The sequence below is a fragment of the Bufo gargarizans genome, chromosome 1 (assembly GCF_014858855.1).
Source record: "Bufo gargarizans isolate SCDJY-AF-19 chromosome 1, ASM1485885v1, whole genome shotgun sequence".
Classification (NCBI taxonomy): Eukaryota; Metazoa; Chordata; class Amphibia; order Anura; family Bufonidae; genus Bufo; species Bufo gargarizans.
Window position 1 is genome coordinate 167,454,692 of NC_058080.1, and position 21,536 is coordinate 167,476,227.

At 44.7% G+C, this 21,536-nt stretch overlaps 1 protein-coding gene across 1 annotated transcript in view; it reads right to left on the reverse strand.

The window, feature by feature from the left end:
- Window positions 1-1,714: 1,714 nt before the first annotated feature.
- The window catches only part of ETFDH (electron transfer flavoprotein dehydrogenase), a 29,107-nt gene continuing 9,285 nt past the window's right edge, over window positions 1,715-21,536 (reverse strand). The window contains exons 5-13 of the mRNA XM_044300058.1: window positions 20,736-20,854; window positions 20,162-20,239; window positions 19,741-19,887; window positions 15,674-15,814; window positions 15,423-15,566; window positions 15,071-15,239; window positions 14,744-14,926; window positions 5,755-5,976; window positions 1,715-2,214 (exon numbers count right to left, since the gene is read on the reverse strand). Coding sequence (XP_044155993.1) covers window positions 2,051-2,214; window positions 5,755-5,976; window positions 14,744-14,926; window positions 15,071-15,239; window positions 15,423-15,566; window positions 15,674-15,814; window positions 19,741-19,887; window positions 20,162-20,239; window positions 20,736-20,854 — 1,367 coding nt within the window. The 3' untranslated portion in view covers window positions 1,715-2,050. The remainder of the gene's footprint in view (window positions 2,215-5,754; window positions 5,977-14,743; window positions 14,927-15,070; window positions 15,240-15,422; window positions 15,567-15,673; window positions 15,815-19,740; window positions 19,888-20,161; window positions 20,240-20,735; window positions 20,855-21,536) is intronic.

A 21,536-nucleotide genomic window follows, 5' to 3' on the forward strand; every position in this document is an offset into this window, starting at 1 on the left:
TGCAAATCAGGAGTCTGCAACCTCCTGCACACCACCTGTTGTGAAACTGCAACTCTCAGCATGCACCCTTCAGCTGTTCCCCGAGTACAAATGGAAGGAGGATGCTGGGAGTTGTACTTTCAAAACAGCTGGAGAACTGGTGGGTGCTGACCCCCTGTCATCAACGTTATACTGCCCTCACTCAGAGCAGCATAAAATAGTGACAGAAATGCTGATGTCAGCGGTGTGTCACTCAGGAGCTAGAAGTAAGTGGTTGCCGAGAACCAGCATCATAATCATTGCAGCCCAGGCCTTGAAAAGAGTCAAATCTATTTGAGAAGAGTCAGAGTTAGACCTCTTGCACACGAACGTGTGCTGCGGACTGCAAATTGCGGTCCGCAATGCACAGGCACCAACCGTGGTCCAGCTGCATGCGGATCGTGACCCTATTTACATGAATGGGGTCCACAATCCGTCTGTTCCGCAAGAAGATAGGACAAGTTCTATCTTTTTGCGGAATAGAAGCACGGAATAGAACCCCACGAAAGCACTCCGTAGTGCTTCCGTTCCATTCCGAATCTACGGATTTGCAGACCCATTCAAGTGAATGGGTCCGCATCCGTGATGCGGAATGCACACGGCCGGTGTCCCGTGTATTGCGGCCCGCAATACAGCCACTGGGGACACACGGTTGTGTGCAAGTGGCCTTATTCATGGGCTCTTGCATTCCCCACCCATCTGCTGCTGATTGGCAGTTCTCTTCTAGGGAAAAGTAAGGAGAAAACTGCCAATCATCAGCAGATGGGGAGAGAGCAGGAGATTATGGATAACCAGGACTCTTCTCAGGTAGATTTGACTCTTTTCAAGGCCTGGGCTGCAATGATTATGATACTGGTTCTCGGCAACCACTTACTTCTAGCTCACGAGTGACACACCGCTGGTGTCAGTACGTCTGTCACTAATTTATGCTGTCCTCGGCGAGTCTGGCATAAAGTTCAAAGCGCACAGTCCTTCTGCTCGACCTCATCTGTCAGCTAATTCCACTGAAAACAGTGGGTCTTTTACTCAATAGTATAATATGTATCGGGCCTGTATACATAATAGAGAAGACGTCTTAATTCCACGGCCAGTTTGCAGGCGCACATGGAGAGACAAGGGCAGGTAACGACATACAAATGACTGATCTGGACACAGCCACAGGCTTGTCTGAGGGGACAGAATCCATTTAAGTAATTATTAGAGATTATGTGACACATTTATTAGGACCGGCATTTTAGACACCGATCTTAATGAAGTGCTAAGCTGGCGGTGGTTCCACAGATGTTATGAAGAGGCGTCGGCCTCTATATAACTTCGGAGGATCCTCCGCCAGTTCTATGTGTAAGGCGGCCTTCTTGCTGTCTTACATTTAGGCATTTTTCTACGCCTAAAACAGGCATAGAAAATAGTAAATGAGAAGTGCCTGCATGCCCTTCTCCACCACGCCCACTTTTTTTTTAGACCTGGCGTGAGCGGGCAGAAGTTGCAGATTGCGGCGCAATTAAACTGTGCCTGAAATATGCCTAATTTAGGACTAATTCAGCATCATACTGTACCTAGGCAAGACCTTTTGAAATAAAGACCTCTAAACGGTACCCTAACAAAGATGAGGTCTGTACTGTACTAATGGCGGTTTTTTATGATGCTGGACAGCTTCTCGAATGGATCTGTGTAAGCAGAAAACATAGAAGATAACTTTTGTAAAAACGTCTGTTCTTTTTTTCACATAAAAATGTGGAACATACAAAGTGTTTCTTTTACATTAGATGCATAAATAAGGCATTGTCCGTAGCCGACACTGAGCATGCCTCACAGTAGTCCTCAAGTCGACCAGATATAATAAGGCATTTCACTGGCACAAAGCAGAAATCAGATGCCCGTTCTACATTAGTGTGTTAGTGTCATCCCACAAGCAATGGTGGAACTCCACAGCCCTGGTATCACATTCGATTAAAGCCTGATAATTAATTTTCCAGAAACATTCTGGGGTCAGAGGTTGGTACCAGTCCCTGATACTGCTCTGCAGGGGCGCTCACATCCCATTGTAGGCAGGTCCACCGCCACCTTCTGGCACAACCCAGTTGATATTCTGACTTGGATCTTTAATATCACAAGTCTTGCAGTGCACACAGTTCTGAGCATTGATTTGTAACCGTGATCCTTCACCCGATTCCAGGGGAACATATTCATAAACACCTGAAAAACAAGAACAATTTCCAAATGAACCTTCAGTCTGAAAGGTGCAGATCGGCAAATTAGTTAGGAATCTGCAATGGGGTTCTCTTTGTTTTGGGCACTACACAATACTAAAGCAAGACTTCAATTAAAACCTGAACAGTTGACTGCAATCCTAGGGGTTATCACACAAATTTCAAATTAATGCCGGATCCGGCATCTCATCCGAAATTTTAGATGGAGAGAATACCGCAGCATTTCCTCCGTCCAAAACGCCGTTCAGAGATCCATATGGTGTAATGCCCCCACAATTTCCTTCTTCACAATATAGAAAGGTAGAGCTACACATTTTTATGAATTTAGAATGATACATATAGTAATATACATACAAAAGAAAATGATTTTAAGCTCAACACTATCCCCGACCCCCCACCAGTTTGCATTCACAGGACCTAAAACCCATTTCACATGAGTACGTGCGTTCTGGGAAATATAGTCTGCGTGATGCCTGGACCGACTGCAACTGAGACCCGAACTCAGTGATCTACGATGCTGTGAGCTCCAACCTGACCACGGATGTACTGTTCTCTGCACATGGCATCCTTGGAGTACAGGACAGCAATGGATCTCACTGCATCATGGTCTTCATTTAAAGGGGTTGGCCACTCTTTAAATACTCTCCACTACAGTGTGGCAGGCAGGGAAAAAAACGAAGTCCCTAATATACTTCATTAAACACACCTGCCTGCTTCTGTCAGTTATAAGCCACGCCCCCTTAGTCCTGCTCTACCTTGCAGCGGAGTTCGTCCGTGGCTGCACGCGACAAGGAGGAGCTTAAAGGAAGCTGGTCCATGCGCATGTAATATAACACACACGTTTAATATATTTATATGTGTATATACATTGCGGTCCGCAATGCATGGGCACTGACCATATATGTATATATGTGTGTGTATGTATTTATGTCTAAGGGTCCATTCACACATCTGTGTGTGTTTTGCGAATCCGCAAAACACGGACAGCGGCAATGTGCATTACGCATTTTGCGGACCGCACATTGCTGGCACTAAGAGAATATGCCGATTCTTGTCCGCTATTACGGACAAGAATAGGACATGTTCTATTTTTTTCAGGATCGGAATTGCGGACCCGAAAGTGCGGGTCCGCAATTCCGGATCGGGGCTGCACATCGTGCGGCCCCATAAAAATATATGGGTCTGCAATTCCGTTCCGCAAAATGCGGAATAGAATGGCGGATGTGTGAATAGAGCCCAAGTATGTGTACATATAAATATATGAATATACATACACATATGTATATATACATATATTTACACACGTACGTGTGTGTGTGTGTGTGTGTGTGTGTGTATACATTGCAATGCATGGGCGCCGACAGTGTGTCCACTGTCTGCAGACATGAACCCATTCATTTGAATGGGGTCTGCAATCTGCATCCAACAGTACTTTTTCGCAGTGCGGAGGCATGGACAGAAAACCCATGGATGCACTCCATAGGTTTCCGATCTGTGCTTCCATTCCAGACCACACTGTATCTTTCGGATTTCAGACCCATCACTTGATACGGTGCGCACACGGCTTGGTGCCTGTATATTGCAGACCCCTTGTTCGCTGGCCACAATACAGGCACAGGATGGCTATGGTCATGTGCATGAGGCCTAAAGCCACCTTCCAGTATCCGGCAGGACAATCCCGGATTTCAGTGGCGCTCCTGGTACGGGGGAGGTATGTCGAAAATGGATCAGTTTTGCCCTAATGCATTCTGAATGGAAAAGGATCCACTCAGAATGCATCAGTTTGCCTCCGATCAGTCACCATTCCGCTTTGGAAGCGGACACCAAAACGCTGTCCGCCTGATGAAACTGAGCCAAACGGATCTGTCCTGGCACACAATGTAAGTCAATGGGGACTGATCCGTTTCCTCTGGCACAATAGAAAACGGATCCGTCCCCCATTCACTTTCAATGGTGTTCAAGATGGATCCGTTATGGTTATAGAAGACCTAATACAAATGGATCCGTTTATGACGGATGCATGCGGTTATATTATGGTAACAGAACCATTTTTGCAGCTCCATGACGGATCCGCAAAAAACACAAGTGTGAAAGTAGCCTTGGGCACAAGTGTGAAAGTTGGGAGGTATGCTAAAGCACTGATGAAATGACACCCAATGTGCTGTTGTCACTATGGCATCACAAGTAGGCAGAGATGTCATGTGACTGCTCCCCTGGAGACGCTTGCTGTGATGCATGCTGGGATTTTTACTTTCACTTTGCAGCTGCTCCGCCCACACAGCCTCTCATTAATGGGAGCATGCTATGCCGAATGCAGTAGAAAAATGATATATACACAGTATATCTGTCATGACACAAATTCCTCTTGGCCTTAGTTATTGTCTGGGGCACTTTATTGTTTGTTATACTTATGGTGGCCAACCCCTTTACAGCATGAGTTCGGGTCAGCCAAGCCATGGCTGGTTTGGGAAATTCAGGCGTCACATGGACTGGGATCCTAAACAGTCTCTCTAGCTGCTTCTGTGCCATGGGGACAATAGTTGTCAGTAACTAAATTAGTAGCTATAAAACTTTCACCTGGTAACAAACGTCACTAGATTTTGAAAAAAAAATCTAATTCTAGTAAATGAGTGATTTCTGAGTCACAGGCAGATGTACCCGGCAATGGCGTTTATCAACTCTCAGTAACAAGCCAAAAATGAACAATTCTGTACTATCACTACCGACAGCACTTCCAGGTATAAGTGCTATTTTTTATACATTACCATTATTAGCTCAAAATCTGCATAGAAAGGGGATGAGCTGACTTGATATTTTTTTTAAATTTTTTAAAGGGAATCTGTCACCACAAAATGCAGGGTAATCTGCAAGCAGCAGGTTATAGAGCAGGAGGAGCTGAGCAGATTGATGTATAGTTTTGTGGAAAAAGACTGCACAGCGTTTTCATTATGACCGGTTCCCTTTAAAGGGCTTGTCTTCTGTCACCGCTACGAAGGCGAGATGAGACACCGTTCCGACCACCTCCCTGCCAGGAAACAGCAGTGCGCTCTGGCGCTCGCTGTATCAGTAGCTCCCACTGCCATGCATAAGATCTATGGAAACAGCGTAGCACAACAAGCTAGGGAAACAGCAGAGCTTGCTGTGCTACACCTTCTCCATAGCTCTCATGCACCACAATGGGAGCTGCTGAAGCAGCGAGCGCCGGAGCGCACTGCTATTTCCTGGCCGGCTGGTGGTCGGGACTGTGCCTCATCTCGCCTTAGTAATGGTGAAATGAGACAAACCCTTTAAAAGTAAGACTTTTGTCTAAATGTTACTTGAGTTTCTATGCCAGCCATTACTGAAGAGAAATTGTGCCATTTTCCGCATTTGATAAATCTAGCTTACACCTACTCGCGGAGCTAAATCACGTCCACTTTTCCACACACTAAACGTAGTGAAAGTGGTGTAAAAAAAAACGAACAAAAAGTTGTAAGATCATGACATTACTGACCATGGTACACCACATTAGGTCACTGCCACTCACCTGCTGGGCAGAATCTTTGTTCCGGGCCATCATATATAGCAAGGTTCCGGTTGACTGGTATGCTATCATCCCGTAATGTCAGATGTGCTGGCTGGTCATGCTCATGATTCGTACCGCTTAGAGCCACAGATGAAAGGAGGTCAAAACTAAGCTTGCCATCAGGTTTGGGGTACTCAATGGGTGTGCAATCCTTGGCTGGTTTTAGCTGGTTACTATCCAAACCTATTGGGGAAAACATAACTTCATTAGAAGTGCATTATGCTGAATCATATTACATAACTGGAATAAGCATACAACTAAATATAGCAGATGATCCAGGAATCTGCCCAAGGGCCCATACGCATGACCGCATCCATTTTGCAGTCCACAAATCACAGAACTGCAAAATACGGATGTGGTGCGTGTGCTCTCCGCATTTTACTTGGGGACCCACGATCCATGTGCTGCAGCCATAGGTCTTAAGACCATGTCCTATACTTTTCTGCAAAATGTGGACCCATTGAACTAAAAAATTCTGATGCAACATGGACCGCATCCATATTTTGTGGATCAGCGATTTGAAAACAACAAAAAGGATACAGTCGTGTGCATGAGGCCTAAATGAGACTACAGGAACAAAAAGGATTTTCTTAGAACTTATAAAGTCTAAGGGATCAGGGCTATGCTCGACGTTTAAAGGAAACCTGTCGCTCTGAACATGCCGTCCGATCTGCCAGCACCATGTTACAGACCAAGAGGAGCTGAGCAGACCGATAACTTAAAGGATAACTGTCACACTTAGACCCTAATTTCAATTTTCATATATGTAGTTACTAATAACATGATATTCCAGAATCAGTTACTATTAGACTGACTTACCCCATATTTAATAAGATTCAGCCCTTAGCAACCAGTCTGCATAAAACTGCAATTTCACTATTGAATACACAGTGAAAAGTTTAAATATGGCCACCAAGGTGATATTAATCACCACAATCCAATACTCCAGCTATCCTTTAATTCACCGATATCCCTCCTCTTTCCATTAGGCTGGATCTAGACTTTAAAAGGGGCTGTAAATGTCTGGGGGGGGGGGTCTGAGATACAAGTACAGCAATAGAGATCCCTTTCAATAAAAACGCTTGCCTCTTTGTTAAATTGATGTAAAGTGGTCCTGCAACGCATAGAGCGCACCAGTCCAGGAGTCCTCTCCATAACGCCTCATGCACACGGCCATACTGCTGTGAGCATGTAGACTTTCTCCCCCCCCCCCCAGTCTAGAGAAATGTCCTATCCTTGTCCGCAAAACGGCAAAGAATAGAACAATTTCTATTTTTATTTTTTTAAAGGGACACGGAACGGACTTACGGATGCAGCCTGCAAGTCCTTAGGGGCCCCCCGCGCCAGCCCGCAACTAACTATAGGCAGGGAGGCGTCGGCGCTTCCATAGAGGAGGGGGCGGGGGCGGGCTCTCTCCCTCCCCCCTGTGCTGCTGCTGTCGCCTCCGCCAATAAGAAGAGACATGGGAGGAGGAGGGGAGGGGCTGTGGCCACTGCGCCACCAATGATGAAAACTGACCTGTAATACAAATACAGGAGTCGGGTGCCGGAATCAAATAGCCGGCACCCGACTTCTATGACAGGGAGCGGCACCTTAGGGGTTAACTGTCGCTGATCGCAGCCCCCTATCATAGAGGTCAGGTGCCGGCTATTTCACTCCGGCACCCGCCTCCTGCATTTGTATTAACATTGGTGGCGCAGTGCGCCCCCCCCCCCCCCAGTATAATAAACATTGAGTGGGGGCCGCCCACCAGTATAATAAACATTGAGTGAGGCCCCCCCCCCCAGTTTAATAAACATTGGTGGCGCAGTGGGCAGTGCCAATGAGGGTTAAAAAAATAAATAAAAAATTAACTCACCTCCACCAATTGATCGCGCAGCTGCCGGTCTCCTGTTCTTGCTTCAGGACCTGTGGTGACGTCACTGAGCTAATCACATGGTTCATGATGTACCATGTGATGACCACAGTGATGTCACCACAGGTCCTTTGACAGGTCCTAAAGAAAGAACAGGAGACCAGCAGCTGCGCGATCAATTGGTGGAGGTGAGTTAATTTTTTTTATTTTTTTTTAACCCTCATTGGCACTGCCCACTGTGCCACCAATGTATATTATACTAGGGGGGGGGGGGGGGGGGCACTGAATGTTTATTATACTGGGGGGGCACTGAATGTTTATTATACTGGGGGGGGGCACTCAATGTTTATTATACTGGGGGCGCACTCAATGTTTATTATACTGGGGGGGCACTCAATGTTTATTATACTGGGGGGGCACTCAATGTTTATTATACTGGGGGGGCACTCAATGTTTATTATACTGGGGGGGCACTCAATGTTTATTATACTGGGGGGGCACTCAATGTTTATTATACTGGGGGGGCACTCAATGTTTATTATACTGGGGGGGCACTCAATGTTTATTATACTGGGGGGGGCGCACTCAATGTTTATTATACTGGGGGGGGGCGCAATCAATGTTTATTATACTGGGGGGGGGCGCAATCAATGTTTATTATACTGGGGGGGGCGCACTCAATGTTTATTATACTGGGGGGGGCGCACTCAATGTTTATTATACTGGGGGGGGGCGCACCCAATGTTTATTATACTGGGGGGGCGCACTCAATGTTTATTATACTGGGGGGGCGCACTCAATGTTTATTATACTGGGGGGGCACTCAATGTTTATTATACTGGGGGGGCACTCAATGTTTATTATACTGGGGGGCGCTCTCAATGTTTATTATACTGGGGGGGCGCACCCAATGTTTATTATACTGGGGGGGCGCACTCAATGTTTATTATATTGGGGGGGGCGCACCCAATGTTTATTATACTGGGGGGGCGCACTCAATGTTTATTATACTGGGGGGGGCGCACTCAATGTTTATTATACTGGGGGGGCGCACTCAATGTTTATTATACTGGGGGGGGGCGCACTCAATGTTTATTATACTGGGGGGCGCACTCAATGTTTATTATACTGGGGGGGGGGGCGCACTCAATGTTTATTATACTGGGGGGAGCGCACTCAATGTTTATTATACTGGGGGGGGAGGGGGGTGCACTGTGAAAGGGGCCTAACGGTGAATAGGACAAGGGTTCCAGCCCCTAAGGGGACTAATAGTAAGTAAAAATAAAACACAAACACTAAGGCTACTTTCACACTTGCGGTAGTGTGATCCGGCAAGCAGTTCCGTCGTCGGAACTGCCTGCCAGATCCGCCGATCTTGATGTGACTGAAAGCATTTATGAGATGCATCCGGATGCGGATCCGTCTCACAAATGCATTGCAAGAATGAATCCATGTCTCCGCTTGTCAGGCGGACAGACGGATCCATCTTGTATCTTTTTACCGGCATGCGCAGACCGGAAGGACGGATCCTGCATTCCGGTATTTTGAATGCCGGATCTGGCACTAATACATTCCTATGGGAAAAATGCCAGATCCGGCATTCAGGCAAGTCTTCAGTTTTTTTCGCCGGAGATAAAACCGTAGCATGCTGCAGTTTTATCTTTTGCCTAATCAGTCAAAATGACTGAACTGAAGATATCCTGATGCATCCTGGACGGATTGCTCTCCATTCAGAATGCATGGGGATATGCCTGATCAGTTCTTTTCCGGTATAGAGACCCTGTGACGGAACTCTATGCCGAAAAAGAAAACCGCTAGTGTGAAAGTACTCTAAAATATTAAGTTTAAATCCCCCCTTTCCCAATTTTACATATAAAAAATATATACAATAAATAAACATATTACATAGCGCTGCGTCCGAAAAGGCCAAACTATTAAATTATTAAGAAATATCTCCTATGTGGTGAGCATTCGCCATTTTTTAGTCACCTTGTCACCCCAAAAAATAGGATAGGACTGGGCCGAACATTTCATAAAATGCGAAATGCACATGGCTTTTTTGCGTGGTATTGAGTATCGCAATACTTTTTTATGGTGACGAAAGCGAATCAAAATTTTGGTATTGAAACAACCCTACGCCGATCTGATCGGCGTAGCGTTGTCACGATACCAAAATTTTCATTCGGTTTCGATTTGGCGACTAAAAATTTAATTGGGCTCCTAAATTTTTCAGTTCAGGAGCCAATGGCTACTAGGTATTTTTTTTAGTCTGGAGCCCTGCTATCAGAGGCCGGCGCAGGCGGCGCGATGACGTCATCGCGCCGCCTGAGCCCTGCACAGCGCGGGACACAGGCCGGAAGAGGCCTGCATCGCATCGCTGCCAAGGAGGTAAGTATAGGGGTTTTTTCCTTTTTTTTTTTTTTCTGTACAATACTGATGGCTACTGGCAAATGATAGGGGGGGCCCTATGGCTAGTGGCACATGATAGGGGGGCCACCTATGGCTACTGGCACATGTTCATGGGGGGCCGCCTATGGCTACTGGCACATGTTCATGGGGGGCCGCCTATGGCTACTGGCACATGATAGGGGGGCGCCTATGGCTACTGGCACATGTTAATGGGGGGCTGAGGCTACTGGCACATGATTAAGGGGCATCTATGAGGGCACATTTCACTGGCACATTATTGGGGGACATCTATGGGGGGACTTCTTACTGGCACATTATTGGTGGCACTATAGGCGCATCTACTGAGGCCACAAAGAACGGTTATTTTATATGGGGGCTCTGTATAGGGGCATTTTATACTGGGAAACATTGTGGTGGGTACTATGGGGAAGTGGGGAGAGGACTACTACGGGGGCACTGAGAAGGGGTATTTTATGCTTACAAATTATGGGGGACACTGAGGGCATCTACTGGCGCACTATATATCGGGCATTTTATACTGGTACATTTTGGGGGGCACTAGGGGGGAGAGGAGCACTATGGGGGCATTTACTGGGGTCACTATATAGGGGTATTTTATACTGGCACATTATGGGGACATTAGCTCAACTGGGGGCATTACAGGGGGGTATTTTTTGCACTGACACATCATAAGGAGAATTATTTCTACTGGGGGGGGGGGGGGGAGGAGACATTATGGTGGGCTTTATTACCCCCCCATGGTATGACCCCCTAGTAGCAGCACCAGGCCTCTCCCTGCTCTGCGACCCCTCTGCCCCTTCTCCAAATCCTTATTATGAAATCTTTCTCATTAGGATAAAACACAACATCAGCTCCGCCGAGCCCCGGCCAAAGTGTGGAAGTGGTGTCCGAGACCCCCAAGGGCCAAGCCAAGTAATTGTAAGTTTTCATGTGAAATATGTTTGTTATACAGTATACCGCTACACTGTGCCCCACAGTATACCGCTACACTGTGCCCCACAGTATACAGTATACCGCTCCACTGTGCCCCACAATATACAGTATACCGCTCCACTGTGCCCCACAATATACAGTATACCGCTCCACTGTGCCCCACAATATACAGTATACCGCTCCACTGTGCCCCACAATATACAGTATACCGCTCCACTGTGCCCCACAATATACAGTATACCGCTCCACTGTGCCCCACAATATACCGCTCCACTGTGCCCCACAATATACCGCTCCACTGTGCCCCACAATATACCGCTCCACTGTGCCCCACAATATACCGCTCCACTGTGCCCCACAATATACCGCTCCACTGTGCCCCACAATATACCGCTCCACTGTGCCCCACAATATACCGCTCCACTGTGCCCCACAATATACCGCTCCACTGTGCCCCACAATATACAGTATACCGCTCCACTGTGCCCCACAATATACAGTATACCGCTCCACTGTGCCCCACAATATACAGTATACCGCTCCACTGTGCCCCACAATATACAGTATACCGCTCCACTGTGCCCCACAATATACAGTATACCGCTCCACTGTGCCCCACAATATACAGTATACCGCTCCACTGTGCCCCACAATATACAGTATACCGCTCCACTGTGCTCCACAATATACAGTATACCGCTCCACTGTGCTCCACAATATACAGTATACCGCTCCACTGTGCCCCACAATATACAGTATACCGCTCCACTGTGCCCCACAATATACAGTATACCGCTACACTGTGCCCCACAATACACAGTATACCTCTACACTGTGCCCCACAATACACAGTATACCTCTACACTGTGCCCCACAATATACAGTATACCTCTACACTGTGCCCCACAATATACAGTATACCTCTACACTGTGCCCCACAATATACAGTATACCTCTACACTGTGCCCCACAATGTACAGTATACCGCTACACTGTGCCACACAATATACAGTATACCTCTCTACACTGTGCTCCACAATGTACAGTATACCTCTACACTGTGCCCCACAATATACAGTATACCTCTACACTGTGCCCCACAATATACAGTATACCTCTACACTGTGCCCCACAATATACAGTATACCGCTACACTGTGCCCCACAATATACAGTATACCGCTACACTGTGCCACACAGTATACAGTATACCTCTACACTGTGCCACACAATATACAGTATACCGCTACACTGTGCCCCACAATGTACAGTATACCTCTACACTGTGCCCCACAATATACAGTATACCTCTACACTGTGCCCCACAATATACAGTATACTGCTACACTGTGCCCCACAATATACAGTATACCGCTACACTGTGCCCCACAATATACAGTATACCGCTACACTGTGCCCCACAATATACAGTACACCTCTACACTGTGCCACACAATATACAGTATACCGCTACACTGTGCCACACAATATACAGTATACCTCTACACTGTGCCCCACAATATACAGTATACCGCTACACTGTGCCCCACAATATACAGTATACCGCTACACTGTGCCCCACAATATACAGTACACCTCTACACTGTGCCCCACAATATACAGTACACCTCTACACTGTGCCCCACAATATACAGTATACCTCTACACTGTGCCACACAATATACAGTATACCTCTACACTGTGCCCCAAAATATACAGTTTCTTCTGTAAAAATCATCAAGTGTCATGGGGGGCATGTTATTGTTTTTCGCCCCAGGGCCCCATTTCACCTAGAACCGGCCCTGATTAAGAGGAATGGGCCTGCATCAAACACAGATCAGAATCGGACTGAAACTACGGCCATGTGCATGAGCCCTTATATACATATGTACTCTGGAGTCCTCTCTGCACTGTGACTAATCTATACTACTCATACAATAGTCCAGAGTCCCTTTAAGGCAGCCTGGCTGTCGTGGACGCTGCAGCGTGAACTTTGGTCTAAAGTGGAGATAGATTGAGGTTGTGTGTAAACTACCGTCAGCTCTTTACGAAGCAAGAAACAGGTCCAACGCCTGATAATATTCAGGACAGAGAGCGACGTGCGATTCTCACACGCCGCTTCACAGCAAGACTTCGGAGCAGAAATTATTGGCAGGAAGCTTTTCTGTTCCCCTATTCAAGGTCACTTCACGGGTCACTGTTCCCGTGTTGGGCCCTGTTCACATATTCTGCAGTTTTGGCATTTCTCCCCCATCCACAGCCAAAACTGGGATTGGATCCAGCAGAGCATTATTATTAGTATTAAAATGCAAGTGAACATGAGCACCAAAAACAGCAGCAGTCACTAGGACGAAGAGAAGAAAAGAAGCACATTCTGGGTAGTGGAGCTACAAAACACACGTCTACTGAACGAGATTAGAGGAATTACATGGGGCTTCCCGTAAGAAACTCATGGAATCAGTGCAGCGATGGCCACTAAAGGAACCAACTAGCAATGGGAGCATAGTAAATAGCTGGGACGTTTTTCCTATGGAAGCACGGCCACTGGATTGCAGGGTGGTCATAACCCCTGGATACGAGCAGTGTATAATGTAATGGAAAAATGAATTAAGCCAGCAAAGGAGGCAATATGGACAATCACAATGCATTAGTAAGGGCCGTGTATTAACTTTCTCTACCTGGTAAATGCCATTTGCTGATGTGAGACAACCCCTTTAAATGATAATAGGGAGATACTGTCCAGATATGGTACAGTGGAGAGGTAAGGTTCTTTTCTGATAGAACTATTAGATTATTTGCTATTAGACTGACTGCAGAGCAGTTAATGTACATTTGAAAATTCTGCGTTGTTTCCGTGTTTTACCCTCCGTCACCCCCTGTTAATCTGCACTGCCACACTGAAAAGAGTACTTCCGTAGCATCTCCTTGTATCAGTCTGTAGAAAAAAGGGACCCGACAAGGATACCATCAGTGGTTTGTCCATGGTTTTCACAGACCTGTAGACTTTAATGGGAGCGTTTGGCAACACAGCCCAAAGCAGTGATTCAATTTTTTCCATTGAGCCACAGTCCGTGAAAAAAAAACTAAAAACAAAACACACACATCACTGACGTGCATAAGAAATATTGCACAAATTAGATTTATATACTATGTTTAAATGAATCCAGTATAAAAGGGGTTGCGTCACAAAGCAAATTCCACATTTTTCAAACCAGCACCTGGATCTGCTGTTTATTCTTTTCTTGTCCGTCTCACTGAGCTGGTCGCACACGCTCAGTTTAAATCTTAAACTGCCACCAGCCATATCTTCTGTCAGAAGCTGTGTCAGTTACAGGGAGAGAGCTGCAGCAGAAAGGACACGTCCTCTGAGCTGCCAGGCTAAGGATAATCTAGCAGGGCAATTGGAGCAGTGAATGTGGAGATCTCTGGATGTACTATATGATGTCTGATTTTCATTTTTTACATCAATCATGGGATAACCCCTTTAACCGATCCTTTGGCATGTACAGTGGTTTTAGGGATTGCATCAAGTTAGAAACCGGAACTCCCGCCAATCATGAGAACAATGCTATCTCCAGCAACATGTAGAAAATAAGTGGAGTGGCAACAGACATGTGTGACCTGCTGCTTCATTCGTACAGGAGCACAGGAGCCCCATTTTCCTGTGGTCAGGGGGATAAGCTTTGAACTTCTAACAAGCTGCTATCAAATGACTTAAGTTTCACACAGGTACCTTTATGCTTCAATGTCCAAGGCTCCATCCCCCTTAGTATCCAGTAGAAAATACCAGTGTATAGCATGCCACCATACAATCCCAGAGGTCCATGGCAGGACGGTCTGATGTTCCTCACGCTATAAAGCTCTTTCCATACCCAAGATTTTTTTATGTTTTCTTCATAGTCTGTGATATTGAGCCCTAGAAAACCAATGAAGATAATGAGCAACACCCACTACATCACTCACTTCCACTGGCGGAAAGACACAGGTTTCACCAGATAAATGCATTGGGAGAGAAGATTTGTAGAAACCGGATGATGCAGCAATAAAATCTACTGGATACCTTGCGTACTTGACTGGAGGCTTTCATCAGTGAGCTGCTTGAAGATGGATTCTGCTGCCAGCATGCCGCTCTTCATTGCTGTGTGGGTTCCTTTAATCTTTGGAACATTCAAGAAGCCAGGGCTGCATCCAACCAAAACTCCCCCAGGGAACGTGAGCTTTGGCAATGACTGAAAAGATTTTTTTTTTAGAATTTCATAATAAGTCAGTGGAATGAAACTTCCTGATGCTAAACAATAAAAAGAAAATTCTGAGAATCTATCAATTTCAAAGAATCAGTTCTTCTAAAAGCCCAATCGTCAAACTTTTGATCTTACACAATACAGCAGAACAGACAAACGCAGGTGCGTTACCTGGAAACCTCCTTCATTAAGAGCTCGTGCTCCGTAAGCAATTCGGGATCCACCCTCCAGTGTAGGGGACACCGAGGGGTGATGTTTCCACCTCTGGAACTCTCTGAATGGGTTCAAATATGGGTTCTGATAATCTAAGCCAACCTGGAAGGATAACACAAATTCACAATGTACAAGGCTGTGATCAAGTCTTTTTGTAAATGCAGCAAGGATCGTTTTGGATGGTGCTCATTTGTAAGCCTTACACTTACCACAAAACCGAGTGCTACGAGTGGTTCTCCCTCATTGAGGTGATAAAGGAATGAGCCACCATAGGTGTGTCTATCCAACGGCCAGCCCACAGTGTGTTCTACGAGACCGGGCTGCCACTTCTTCTCATCGATAAGCCAGAGCTGGGTGAAAAAATGCAATGAGCAACAATACATTACTGCTATAATAAAATCTAAACCACAGAAAACAATACTTAATATGCAAATAAAACCCTAGCACTAGATGCACGTCTTTACACGGCTGACGCGGGCCTAAGGTCTGCCTGCAGTGTTTGCCTATTAGGCAGTGCCTGTCAGGTTTAGCATAATACACTGCACTACATAAGTAGCAGTGTATTATGGAACCAATCGGAGGATCACACATCTAATAAGTAAAATAAAAAATATGTTGTTTTTTTTAAAACACGCTTTCCATTGAAAAATGCTTTAATGGAAAAAAAATAATAAAGCTAACCACTGCTTCAGTAATGACCTGAACCATACAATTATCACATACTTGATCCTGCATGGGGAATAAAAAAAAAAAAAAAACTAACAAAAACAAAACAGAATTGCTGTTTATCCACAAAAATTAATAAAAAAATGAATAAAAAGTGATCAAAATAGTGTGTGTACCCCAAAATAATACTAATGAAAACTACAAGGCAACCACCAAAAATCAAGCGCTTATACAGCTCTGTAGAATGAAAAATAAAAAGAGCTATGAGTGGCGATGCAAATTAGTGTATTTAAAACTACAACTTTACAAGCCCTCATACGGCTACGTTGATGGAAAAATTAAAAAGTTTTAGTTCTTGAAATGCGACAAAAAAAACAGGCCACTAAAGTGCAAAACAGGTCGGTCACTCAGAGGTTAACAACTACTTGCATTCCTCATGTAATAACATTTCTGGTGTATCTTTTCTTGTGCCTCTCTGTTGTGGAGTTTCTGTCATTCATCATGTGGTGCAGGCCTCGTCATAAATTACCTGCCTTCTCTGGCTCTCCGTGTGCCAGAATGAAACCTACGGCAGATTGCAACTAGAAAAGTTGCAAATGCATTGAAAAATCCTATATCCGGTGAAAAGAAGAATGATGAATGATAAATTTCCCCCTTTGTGCCTTCTTTGTGGCTTGCTGCAGTAGGATCGCTTCATCTTTGTGGTTCCATGTCCTTGTTTTTTATATTTTTTTAATCTGCTTTTGGGTTATTCATTTATTTATGCATCAATATAACAGCTTTTTGTAAAATAATTGGAAGCGCAGAGATTTCATGTGTTCATACAGTTACATGGGTTGAAAACAGACATAGGTCAATCAATTACTCTTTCTGGGATCTATTATACAACATTAATTATAAGATTAATTATAACCATCAATACTACTTGATATGAGATAAATGCTGACATAGTATCTGCCATTCCTACCTCTTGTGGTGGGGTATTCCATAGTGTGACAACTCTAACCGTAAAGAATCCCTTCCTGTATTGATGTCTAAATTGCCTTTCCTCCTCCTGTGCCAGTTCTTTGTATTGACCACATATGAATTTATATATGTAAACTAAATCACTTCTAAGGTGTCTTTTTTCTACAAGCTGGATTTTTTTAAGATGTCATTACACTGAGCATCTTTAGATAACACATCCATCAGGGCTCGTTTCCAGCAGCTTGATTACACAGGCCAATGCAAGCAGAACGTGGGAGGATCAATTTGTTCCTCATTCAGTTCTATTGATTATCGGCGACAGATATCCTGATGAAAAAAGCCCAGCAGCCAACGGCTGATAGATTATATGAGCCAATTATTGTGAACATGCGCCCCTATGAATGCTTATTCCTAATAATCGTGCAGTCGAATAGTCCCTAAACCACCACAGTTTTGCCAAAGTTCAGCTCAGGCTTTGGGAAAAACACTTAACTGTTCACCCGAAGCAGAGCTCGGGCAGAAGGGAAAGGGAGGGGGGCTGCTCTACCTGCATTCCAGGCTTTAGCACTAGCACAACCTCGGCAGCAGATATCACTGTTAGAAATTGAGTCTGGAATAAATGTAGTAACATAGTACATAAGGCCGAAAAAAGACATTTGTCCATCCAGTTTGGCCTGTCATCCTGCAAGTTGATCCAGAGGAAGGCAAAAAAAAACTGTGAGGTAGAAGCCAATTTTCCTCACTTTAGGGGAATAAAAATTCCTTCCCGACTCCAATCAGTCAATCAGAATAAATCCCTGGATCAACGATCTCTCTCTAGTAGCTATAGCCTGTAATATTATTACGCTCCAGAAATACATCCAGGCCCCTCTTGAATTCCTTTATTGTACCCACCATCACCACCTCCTCAGGCAGAGAGTTCCATAGTCTCACTGCTCTTACTGTAAAGAATCCTCTTCTATGTTTGTGTACAAACCTTCTTTCCTCCAGACGCAGAGGATGTCCCCTCGTTACTTCTACTGATTTCTAACAGCAATATCTTCCCATGTAGTGAAGATAAGGCTACTTAAACACTAGCAGTAATATTTTCCGGTATTGAGATCAGTCATAGGGTCTCTATACCGGAAAAAAAAAAAAAAAGCTTCTGTTTTGTCCCCAATTATTGTTAATGGGGACAAAACGTAACTAACTGAACAGAACGGAATGCTCCAAAATGCATTCTGTTCTTATACCGAAGAGCAAACCGCAGCATGCTGCGGTTTGCCTTCCGACCTGGGATGCAGAGAAAAACAGATCCCTCATGACTCACAATGCAAGTCAATAGGGTTCATGACGGATCCGTCTCGGGTATGTTAAAGATAATACAACCGGATCCGTTCATAACTGGTTGTCTGATCCAGCAAAAACACTAGTGTGAAAGTAGCCTAATGCTGTCATTCTGGTATTGTTTGAAAGTTGCATATCTCTATCCAGAGAAATGAGTAACTACAGCAGCCACCTCCCCTTCAGTCTGGAAGAGGAGGGGGCCATTGGGAAGCTGACAGCCTGCAGGAGGAGATATATAGAGATTTGGCATGACCATCATTGTAGTGACACACAGAATAAGGTTATGGTTTTTATACCACACAGGTTTTTTCCTCCCAGGCTGTGAGTTGTGCGCTGCGATTGGCCAGCGCTGCAGCCTAGGAGAAGGAGACGCCCACAGGACAAGGGCAGACACCGCCTACTATAACTTACAGAGGGAAGATACCGGAGGGCATAACGGGAGAACGGAGCGGCGCCCGGGGATAATAGTAAGTGCAGTGAGATCCCCGGGCGCCGCTCTCCATGGCAGCATACTTAGTTCACATTATTTTTACAGGTGAAAGGCCCTCTTTAAATCTAGTAGAGCAATAGCTGGGGAGATCTCTGGATCCATGTGAGGTACAGGGCTGGTTCTAGCTTTATTAGAAAGGGATTGTCATGTACTACATGATGTCTGATTTTCAATTTTTACTATAATCATGGGATAACTCCTTTAAGTCTAAAATAAATTAGGTCACTAAGGGGATAAAAATGCAATTGTGTGCCATAAGATTTACTTCAGCCATATTAAAGATCTACAACAACAAAAAAAGTGACCTTTTTGGGAGGGTTTTTCCAATTTAAATGAATCTGTTAGTAGATTAAATGGGGTTTCAAAAATTTTAATACTGATGACCTATCCTAAGGAAAGGCAATCTGCTTTAAATGGCTGGATAACCCCCTTCATTTTCTTCCTATAAAAATGACTCAAATGTGTAGGATAGGAAAATTAAGTAATGAGGACACAGACTGTTGTGAGTGATGACTGTACAGCGCTGAGGAGTATGTTGGTGCTATATATATATATATATATATATATATTTTTTTTTTTGAGTTTGTGTAAACATGAATCAAACTTATCACGGGCTCAGGCTGAATGATAAGTGTGCTGCAGGACAGACTGGTGCAGAATGGCACATTTTGACCCCCTCGTCAAGCGAGTCACAAACTAAGCCACTTCTTTTTTTACTCAGATTCTAGGTGCAGACACAATCGCTAACCTTGGCCGTATGCATTTCCTTCAAATTCTACTACAATTTCTACAATAACTACTGCTTTCTACAGCAGATAAAAGCCGTACCTCCTTTAGCCCAATTGCATAGGTTTGTGGTTCGCAGTTCTCTCTAAGATTGAAGGCCTTGTACAACTGTTTGGCAAGATGCCCATGGCAGCCTTCTCCGAAAATGGTGACCTTAGCGTGCAGTTCCAGGCCTCGTTCAAATGTGGGCTATAGGAATGAAGCAGAAGTGGCAAGTAAAGTCACTGCTTTGTACTGCAGAAAGCGATAATGTCCACAGAACCTTTACTTGGATAGTTATATGTAGCCAATAACAATTTGTAAAGCGCTGCAGAATATAAAGATATATAAAAGATTATCATATTTTTTATATATATTAATTATATTTTTGAACAGAAGAACGGGTGCGATTACACTTTACCTAGACCCGCACCTCATAACGTTTGTTATTTCTGTGATACAAGAAGGATGTATTCAGTGTTACCTTTGGGGAGCCATCTTTGTGAATACCAACATCATTTGTGGCTATTCCTTTAACACTACCATCTTCATGGAAAAGCACCTGAAAATATAGAAATGCACACGGTTAACTTGGGGTACTTTCACACTAGTCGTTTTCTTTTCAGGCACCGAGTTCAGTCCTAGGGGCTCTATACCGGAAAAGAACTGATCAGGCATATCCCTATGCATCCTGAATGAAGAGAAATCCGTTCAGGATGTATCAGGATGTCTTCAGTTCAGTCACTGAACGGCGTTTTGGACGGAGGAAATACCTCAGCATGCTGCGGTATTATCTCCATCCAAAATTCCGGATCAGTTGCCGGAATGCCGGATACGGCATTAATTCACATTGAAATGTATTCGTGCTGGATCCGTCCTTCCGGTCTGCGCATTTGAAAAAATATATAACGGATCCGTTTCCCCGGATGACATCCGGAAAGATGGGTCTGTTCTTGCAATGCATTTGTAAGACGGATCTGTGAAAGTAGCCTAACCTGTAGTCTTTGTCCTTCATATAACTGGTGTAAAATAGAAAATCCAGGAGACAAGCAACTTACCTCTGCCGCTGCGTATCCAGGGTAGATTTCAACACCAAGAGCCTCTGCCTGCTCACCAAGCCAGCTGACGAAGTGGCCAAGCCTCACAATATAGTTGCCATGATTATTCATTGGAAGTCCTAGAGGTTAATGACAAAGTTTAAAGCACTGACAATGTTCTTCTGGATGTATGAAAGAGTGTGTGTGAATGAGAAGGCATGTAATATGCATTTTTACTTTTCAATAAAGCAAGGGTCTATTCACAGCCTGTGTGGGAGGATTTTCCAATGTATGGCACTCCATTGTACATAGGGTCTCATGTATACTGTACGGTATATGCCGCTGTTATTTCACACAGTAAAATGAAAAACCAACTCTACAGAGGCCAAAAGATGAAGTGAATGGGCGCCCATGGATGTAGTAAGGATTATGCCTTAGGGAAACTGAAATAACGGGAGCCGTTTGGTAGGGGTTCTCACAATGCAGAATTCAGCCCCCTTTCCCTGCACAATTGAAAAGAAGGAAACAGACTTAATAAATGGTGGCTTGCCAGGTTTACTCTGCCCATACAAAGCATATATTATTTTAGGAAATAAAAAAAAAAAATTACTCTAAGTCTTCTGTGCCACAGCAAGGCAGAGAGAGGCGGAGATGGGAATACCCCATTTAAAGATGCCTTCATTGTGGGGACCACATTATGGGATTTCACGGTCATCTCTCACACTGCCTTCACGGACTTTGTTCCGCCATTGATTTGCATGGCTTTGTCCTTCCTGAAGGCATGGCAGATAAGTTCTAAGCCCAAGTCATGGGGTAAGTGTG